The sequence below is a fragment of the Macrobrachium rosenbergii genome, chromosome 50 (genome assembly GCF_040412425.1).
Source record: "Macrobrachium rosenbergii isolate ZJJX-2024 chromosome 50, ASM4041242v1, whole genome shotgun sequence".
Classification (NCBI taxonomy): Eukaryota; Metazoa; Arthropoda; class Malacostraca; order Decapoda; family Palaemonidae; genus Macrobrachium; species Macrobrachium rosenbergii.
The window spans coordinates 16,605,001-16,615,000 of NC_089790.1; the positions used below are offsets into that span (position 1 = coordinate 16,605,001).

A 10,000-nucleotide genomic window follows, 5' to 3' on the forward strand; every position below is an offset into this window, starting at 1 on the left:
GTAACCAAGGGAAGGTTAACATATTGAGCAGTTTCATCTACTACAAGAATAGTAGATCCTTAAAACAATTATTTCTTCTCCTTTCTCAGCTCAGCAAATCCAGATTAGGAATTAATGAATCATGAAATTTATGCTACGGGGACAAGCACTTTGGCACTTTCAGCCATTCAGCGCTGAAGACAGTGGAAAGAGGGAGTTAGAGCGGTTGGACAGCAAATAAAGTGATCTAAAGAGGAGATGAAGTACAAGGATCTAATGGTGCAAATGGGAAAATACTTTGCAGTTCGATAGGCTGGACAGCAAGACAGAAGAAAGGACCAGGGAACGGAAGTAAGGTAAAAAATTAAACAAGTAAAAAATTAACAGAAGTTTCTTCGGCGCAATCGAGTTTTCTGTACAGCATATAATCAAGGCCACCGAAAACAGATCTATCTTTCAGTGGTCTCGGCATAATGCTGTATGAGCCGCGGCCCAAGAATCTTTAACCACGGCCCGGTGGTGGCCTGTCCTATATCGTTGCCAGATGCACGATTATGACTAAATTTAACCTTAAATAAAATAAAAACTACTGAGGCTGCAGGGCTGCAATTTGGTGTGTTTGATGACTGGAGGGTGGATGATCAACATACCAATTTGCAGCCCTCTAGCCTTAGTAGTTTCTTAAGATCTGAGGGCGGACGGACAGACAAAGCCGGCACAATAGTTTTCTTTTACAGAAAATTAAAAGTGGTTGCAGCTAGGGACCGAAGGGACGCTGCAAACACCCCTTTAGTAATGCCTGCATTGCACAAACGTGACGTGCACTGACGACACTAAACCCCCTAAGGGGGGCCAGAATAGGGTCGTTTTTGTCTACCTTAGTTCCCCCTTGCACAAAGGACCCTAAAGGACTCCAAGTCAAGTGTTGCAGGAAGGGGAGAGGAGAGGTGTTAGGAAAAGGTCAGACAATACAGGTTGCGAATTTGGGAAGTGAGATAAAAACGGATGTGGAAGGGTTTAGCAAAAGCAAGGAGAAGAGAGCATGATTGACCTGGTGATATTATTATTATTATTATTATTATTATTATTATTATTATTATTATTATTATTATTATTATTATTATTATTATTCAGAAGATGAACTCTATCCATATGGAACAAGCCCACCACAGGGCCATTGACTTGAAATTCAAGATTCCAAAGAATATGATAATGTTCATTTGAAGAAGTTACAGAAGGTAATGGGAAATACAGGAAGAAGAGATCAGTGATTAGAAAAGAAAAAGTAAATTAACAGATTAATAAACTAACAGGTACAAAAGTAAGTAAATTATAAAATACAAGTGTGAACGAGGTGGGAGAGTTTTATAGGAACCACAACATTTGAAAATATATGTAAAATTTGTTTATACAATTGGCCCGGCTGAAAATTTCAAAGATAAATAATGGGAAGATAACTATCAATCTGTCATTTAATTTGTAAAATTTCAAAGATAAATAATGGGAAGATAACTATTAATCTGTCATTTAATTTATCCAAGTATTTTCTTGACTTACTTAGCAACTTCTAGTAGCTACTGGTAACGCAGCATCACGCATGGAAATTATAACAACGCAAAGACCTCCACAGCTAAAAAAAAAAAAAAAAAAAAAGGTATAGAAAAAAATCTCAGCTTTTGCAAAAGTCTGAATGCACGGTATGGCTACTACGCCATATCCAAATCCCTTGTGGAAAGTAAACGTCCTGAATATGCATGAGTGAAAAGGCACAGAAGCCTAGGAAATTTACCTGACGTGAATCGCAAAAGTCAGAGACAAATGCATGAAAGGTGTGGCGAAATAGGAGTTGTGAATGAATGACAAAAAAATGTATGAGTGAATGAATTGTGGAATTCAAATCATGGAAATGATAGATCAGTCCTTTCAAGGTGTGGCGAAATAGGAGCTGTGAATGAATGACGAAAAATGTATGAGTGAATGAATTGTGGAATTCACATCATGGAAATGAGAGATCAATCCTTTCAAGGTGTGGCGAAATAGGAGCTGTGAATGAACGACGAAAAATGTATGAGTGAATGAATTGTGGAATTCAAATCATGGAAATGAGAGATCAATCCTTTCAAGGTGTAACAAAATAGGAGCTGTGAATGAAAGACGAAAAATGTATGTGAATGAATGAATGAATTATGGAATTCAAATGATAGCAGTGAGAGATCAATCCTTCAAAAGTGTCACGAAATAGCAGTTGTGAATGAAAGACAAAAAATTTATGAGTGAATGAATTATGGAATTCAAATTACAGAAGTGAGAGATCAACCCTTTAAATGTGTGATGAAACAGTAGTCGTGAATGAAAGACGAAAAACGTATAAATGAATGAATGAATGAATGAATGAATTATGGAATTCAAATCATAGAATTAAGAGGGAGTTAGAGTGGTTGGACAGCAAGATAAAGAGATCCAGATAATAAATGAAATGAAATATAAGGATCTGAAGGTGGAATTTGAAAAAAAACTCACAGTTGCACCAAGAATTAATAGTTAGAGAGGTTGGATAACGAGATCGAAGGTAGAGAGTGGAAATGGAGGTCAAGTAAAAGGCTAGAAGTGGGTATACCTAGGGGCCGAAGGGATGCTACAAACACTACTTTAAGTAATGCCTACAGTGCGCCGCGTGAAGGCCACTGAGTGCACTAACCACCTAAGGGATGCAATCATGTAATGAGATTTTTTTAAATCATAAAATGCTATAGAAGAATATATGAAGAGAGGAAAAATTAAGCTGCAATATTTAAAAGATAAAATCGGCTTTGATCTAAGGATACTGAAAATGTCAAGTAGGGATACGGTAGGCTTTTTTTTATTTTCAAAGACGAATCATATTGTTGACAAATCAGTTATATGGAAGGTGAGATAGTTAATCTCTCTCTCTCTCTCTCTCTCTCTCTCTCTCTCTCTCTCTCTCTCTCTCTCTCTCTCTCTCAGGGAATTTAAAGTACGGTAAGGTGTCAATTAGGAAAAAAGATATCATATCTGTCTTTTCGAAAAATTAAGTGATTTACATAATCCGAATCATTAAATTTTTCAAGTCATAAAACCAATAAGTCTTAAATATGCATATTCTACAAAACAGGGAAAGCTTTTCAAATTATTACTTACTTTTCACGATGCTATTTATATACCAAATCAGAATTTATGTATTTGTGTATGTATATATGTACTGTATGTGTATATATACAGTATATATATATATATATATATATATATATATATATATATATATATATATATATATATATATATAATTATATATATATATACATATACATATATATACACGGGTGTGTATACCCTGCATATGTATATCTATAACACAGTTGCTGCCTACTCTTTCTCCCCAACAACAGCACTCCTACATCTGACACAAAGTTGTTCCAACCTGGTCCGAAGTTAAACTTTGGGAAACAACCCAGCATGGATACAAGCTCACTCGCTATCACTTGCAGCAGGAAATGTTTGCGTGATTCTCTCTCTCTCTCTCTCTCTCTCTCTCTCTCTCTCTCTCTCTCTCTCTCTCTCTCTCTCTCTCAAACTATGGGATGGTTTGCAAATATGTTTCTTGCCTTAACGTTTCCCTACACAAGATGGAGAAATGTTTAGTATTTACAACACTCTCTCTCTCTCATATATATATATATATATATATATATATATATATATATATATATATATATATATATATATATATATATATATATATATATATATATATATATATATATATTTATAATACTATATATATACATCTCTGTCTGTCTGTCTGTCTATCTCTTCTCTCTCTCTCTCTCTCTCTCTCTCTCTCTCTCTCTCACTCCCAAACTATGGAATTGCTTTTCAAATACGCTTCTTGCATAAACGTTTCACTACACTAAAATGGATAAATGTTTGATGTTTATATGTAAAGTTATTGTTTATAATTATCATAATAACTTCATCTAATCAGATTATATCACTTTAAATAAAAAAACCTGTTATCGTAAAAATTAATGTCATAGATTTCTACAATCATCATAATCCAATCACGAAATCCTAACGTGTTCAAATTTCTACAAACAAAAAAACTAAGTTAAACTTTTTCAATAAGAATTTGTTTATAAATATCTAAATAAAAGTGACTATTGCCAGGATTCATGATGTTTTTTAGCATGAAAATCCTCCCAAAAATATATTACCTGGCGATGAAAATTCCAACCATTAATTAAAAAAAGTTGCAAATAATGAGGAGTATAGAGTTTTGGCCAAAGGCCAAGCACTGGGACCTACGAAGTCATTCAGCGCTGAAAAGGAAACTGAGAGTAGGTAGGTCTGACAGGTGTAACAGGAGGAGAATCTCGCAGTTGCATCATGAAATAATTGTTAGGAGAGGTTGGATAGCAAGATGGAAGAGAGAGAATATGAATGGAGGTACAGTAAAAGGAATGAAAGGGGTTGCAGCTAGGGGCCGAAGGGACGCTGCAAAGAACCTTTAGTAATGCCTACAGTGCACCCTGTGAGGTGCACTGACGGCACTTGCCCCCTGCGGGGAAGTTGCGAATGAATGCATTTTAACCTTACGCTTTTGCAAAACTTTTCCGCAAAAAAATCATAATAATTCTTCCAAATTTCTGAATATGAAAGTTTGTTGATTTGAAATACAAATAAATTGGAATAAATAAATAAATAAATAAATTAATTAATTAATTAATTAATATACCTAAATGGATAAATAGATAAATACATAAATAAACAAATAGGAATATATTGTATTCTATCCCAAATCTGTGATGCTTTCTTGTGTTCATTTAGAAGTTCCTACTGATATACATTATCATTGTAGTTATTCATTATATATACTCACAACTTAGTTTCATTATGATGTTAATAAACTTTATTCTATCCGAAATCTCTGATGTTTTCTTGAGTCCATTTAAAAACTTCCTGCTGACACGCATTATCATTGTAGTTGCTCATTATACATAATCAGAGTTCGTCTCATTATTACGTTTTAAAATATCCAACACGTTTTTCTTCTAGCCAACGATTACATCAACAACCATGCAAAATATTTGCATTATAAAAATGACCTTTCTGCGAAAGCGGTTTAAGTAATATATGCTAATTCAAACATTAATTGCATCGCATACAGTCATAAAAACATAATTACACCGCACGGAACGACAGCAAATTAATTATTCTTGAGAAAAACATGAATATGAATCATCTCGTTAAACAAAATATTGTTGATAATCAGGTTGCTTTCGCAAAATCATCGGCATGTCACATTACTGCTGACGATTTGCAAAACAAACTTTTGCAAGACGCTTCGGTTTCTGAAAGAATTACCTCTGGTAATGGGATGTGCACGTGATTTTAAAATGGTTTGTGGCTATGCAACATTCGCGTTAAGAATGTGAAGAACTTGTAGTTCGTTTGATATTAACGAGAGATGTTCGGGTCTGGATAAAGGGTCAAGTAATATCTAGTTTGCGTGGGACAATTTCCAAGGTTGTTCATCGCAACTGTTCTGGAGCGTTTTCTCTTTCTACATTATAAGTCTGTGTGTATACATACATACATACATACATACATACATACACACACACACATATATACACTGTATATGTGTGTATACAAATAAATAAATAAATAAATAATATATATATATATATATATATATATATATATATATATATATAGAGAGAGAGAGAGAGAGAGAGAGAGAGAGAGAGAGAGAGAGAGAGCATTACAAGTGAAACCCTCTAACAACATACTAATTCATTTCAGAACAACTATATACACCGAAGGAATTAAATTTTTTTGGAAAAAGAAAGAAAAATGTAACAATAAACATCACATGATCCGATAAAAAAAGGAAAGAAATATATTATGACTCGCACAGGTTCGTGAGAAGGCTCCCTAGTGAAAGAGAGAAAGAGATAGAGAAAAGAGAGAGAGCGAAAGAGATAGAAAAGACTTCCCCTAACTGATGGTTATTTATTTTTAGGGGAAGGGAAAGCAGGGGGGTGTGTGAGACCGATATACCGGCCAATGTCAAGATAAAAGTGTTTGTAATAAATTATTTTTCTGGAGAAGAATAATAAAGTGAGAACATCAGTGTGGAACATAATTCTCCCTCGGGGTGAAAAAAAAAAAAAAGTGCGTCATCGTGGTATGAGGTTTTCCAAGACTCGAGACCAGGAACGGAAAAAGATTTGAAGGATAAGAAATGAAGAAAAGAAAGACCTCTTTTTTTTATTTTTCGATCGAAGAAAAATGGATAATCAATCGACTGGATGCCCTTCTTTCCCTAAATCCTATCCTGCTGATGATCCTAACCCAACCTTTTTCGACTTCTCCAGGTCCTTCAGTGGGATTTCTTTCCCAAACAACAAATGTCTCTATAATCAATTATTGTCCTTTCAATCTGGTTCTTTCCTCACCCCCTTCGTCCAGTCCTTTTTATCTCATCATGACACTATTCCTCTATTCCCATCTTTATTCCCTATTCATTCTTTTTCTATTACCTTATCGTATCCTTCGACTGGGCTGTCACCAAACAGGCCTTTAAAAGAAGATGGTCATTGTGGCCACTGCTTCTTTTTATCTTCTTCTTCTTCTTCTCTTCTTCTTTTTCTAGTCCTTCTTCTCCTCCTCTCAAGACGAAATCTGGAGACACTGACGAAACATCGTGGCTTCTTCTTCTTCTTCTTTGTGATCTCAGACCTCATTCTTCTCTCCTCCTTCCCGCGTCCCATTCTGAATTAATTAATATTCCTACGCTGCCAACCTATTCTCTTCTCCCTCCTCCTCCTCCTGATGATTTTTCATTATCTCTGTCATCATCATCATCATCATCAACATCAGCATCATTATCATCTCTATCATCGGGTCTCTCTTCTTCTTGGACGAAATATATTTCTTTTCCATTTACCTCCTCCCCCTCCCCCACCTCCTTTTCCTTCTCCTCGTCTTTCTTCGCCCCTCACCATTCACCTTCGCCACATACGCCTCCATCAATATCCTCCACTCTTTCATTCTCTCCCCCTCCCTCTCCTTTGGCTAAAACTTTACCTTCCCCTCCACTCCAAAAGACAGGCCACCCTCCCACCCTTACGCATCCTACAACTTATAGTTCAACCATGACCCCTCTCCCTCATCCTCCTACTCCTCCTCCTCCTCCAACAACATCACCAACATCTCCTCCTCCCCCTCCACTACCTCCACCTCCGTCTCCTCTCCCCCACCGTCACCAGATCTCAAAGCAACATCAACATCAACATCGCCAACATGGTGAAGGAGATTCCTCAGTCATGGCGATCCTTCTGCTCCTGTTTCTCACATCAGCAATTCCTGCAGCTCTCGCCTCGGGAGTTCCTAAAGGTAAGTTAGTTATTTGTTTCTATATCTTTTCATTTTAAGTCGTTACTTAAGAGGATAATGCCATACTCGGTGCTCGATGGCTTGATGCTGAGATGGTGTTTTCATTGGAATTGTTAATATATTTTTTTGTCATTCGATTTTAGTCATCCTTCTGATATGTATGTCTTGATTGTTTCTCTCTCTCTCTCTCTCTCTCTCTCTTCTCTCTCTCTCTCTCTCTCTCTCTCTCTCTCTCTATATATATATATATATATATATATATATATATATATATATATATATATATATATATATATATATATATATATATATATATATATATATATATATATATATATATATATATATATATATCTATATATATCTATATATAATATATAAATATATATAATATATAAATATATATATATATATATATATATATATATATATATATATATATATGTATGTATGTATGTATGATGACTGTGAAATATTTTCTGTTGAAACAGAATTCCTTCAAATATAAGGAGCCCATAAAAACGCCAAAATGTAGAAAGCAAATGCTTTATTTCAGACACCAAACTGTCTCTCTCTTCAGGAAAATAATGAATGAGAAAGAGTTACAGAGAAGCGGTATTTATACCAGACACTTGAAAACTCTAACCCTTTTGCTTTTACCTACCCAAATACCTTAGTCAAATCCCTGATTAACATCCAACAAAAACCAGTCCCCAAAGACACAGGAGTTTACGAAATCCCTTGCCTCGATTGTGAACAATCTTATATCGGTTTTATAGGTAAATTAAAGATTAATAAAACATAAACGTTCAGTCAGATTGGAAAAAAACATAAACGTATAATCACAGAATAAACTGGAATTTGTATATAATTTATAGCAACAATTGTGTTCCAAAGTCAGATTGTGGAATCAGCATTTAAACAAAGAAATCATGAACTTTCAAAAGGAGCCTGGGACTCAGATATTATAGAAATTAGGATGATTAAAGAGAAATTGTCAACAGGAGTGACGTAACGTCTGACCTACGGACCTTCTGGTATAAATTATTATTAATTCTCATTATTATTTTAGGTTTGGTTGAAATTATTTACTTTTAAATTTTATTATATATATATTATTATTATTATTATTATTATTACGTTTCTAGGTATATACATTATATTGTTTTATGTTATTCCATTATTATGTGTGTGTGTGTGTGTGTGTGTGTGTGTGTGTGTGCAGCATCTGCACTTCAAAATAGAACATTATTATTATTATTATTATTATTTTATTATTATTATCATATTATTTTATCGTTTCCGTATATCAACAAATGTTATTCCATTATTAAGTCTTGTCGTATATCAACAAATGCACCATATCATGTTCTAAAAAACATAAATCTTATTGTATAAAACAAAGTTCTTTAAAGGAGGATACGACCCTTTCTTGTGTACACATTTTCAGCTAGAACTATTTCTTATTAAAATAAAATATTACAATAATAATAATAATAATAATAATAATAATAATAATAATAATAATAAAACAAATACAATAATAATACCAATAAAACAAATTACAACAATTAACAATAATAATAATAATAATAATAATAAAATAAAACAATAATAATATTAACATAATAATAATAATAATAATAATAATAATAATAATAATAAAACAAATTACAATATTAAAATGCCAATAATTACAACAACAACAACAACAATAATAATAATAATAATAATAATAATAATAATAATAATAATAATAATAATAATATCTAGGAAGTAAACCACACTAAGCAAACAATGATGTGAAACTCAGAACAACAGACCTTTCTTCATAAAGCAGAGCCTAATCTCACCAAAACACCATACAGAGTTTTTACAGACACAGTGTCATTGTATCGCAGAAGGGTCACGACATTTTAAAATCTCTTCCTTTCATGCGACGCGTATGGGCGTCCGATTCAGCAGAATAACGTTCACAGCTGTTCAATACAAGTTATTGTGTCTCGTGAATTGGTGGGTCTCTTGTGTTGATGATGAATGCGATGATTTTATTTACAAATAGCTTCCTGCTCAGCATCCAGCCTTATTGCCAGACAGGGTTGATGATAATAAAATAATCATCATTTTATTTACGAAAGTTTCCTACTTCAGATGTTATTAACAGACACAGCTGACGATTATAAAATAATCATTATTTTATTTACGATAGCTTCCTACTTCAGTCTTATTACCAGACACAGTTGATGATAATAAAATAATTATTATTTTATTTACAAAAGTTTACTTCAGCCTTACTTCAATCTTATGATAATAAAAGAATCATTGTTTTATTTGATACATCAAAATAACAGACAGAGTTTTATATAATAAAATTACGAAAGCTTCCTACTTCAATCTCATTGACAGAGTTGATGATAATAAAATAATCATTATTTTATTTAGGAAAGCTTCCTACTTCAACTTTATTAACAGACAGAGTTGATGATGACAATAAAATAGTTATTATTTAATTTACAAAAGCTTCCTACTTCAATCTTATCACAACACAAAGTTGATGATAAGAAAAATATTTTATTTACAAAAGCTCCATACTTCAGTCTTA

The 10,000-nt window shown here is 33.3% G+C and overlaps 1 protein-coding gene across 6 annotated transcripts in view; it reads left to right on the forward strand.

The window, feature by feature from the left end:
- The first annotated feature begins 5,777 nt into the window (after positions 1-5,777).
- Positions 5,778-10,000, forward strand: part of LOC136832668 (cell adhesion molecule Dscam2-like) — a 603,829-nt gene continuing 599,606 nt past the window's right edge. For 5 of the 6 annotated variants that reach the window (XR_010851281.1, XM_067093974.1, XM_067093972.1 and 2 more), the window contains exon 1: positions 6,495-7,398. Coding sequence is in view for 5 of the 6 variants with exons in the window: in XM_067093974.1 (XP_066950075.1) it covers positions 7,158-7,398 (241 nt within the window). In the remaining variant the exon portion in view is untranslated. Of the gene's footprint in view, positions 7,399-10,000 lie in introns of all 6 variants that reach the window. The other variant, XM_067093973.1, reaches the window with a different exon arrangement.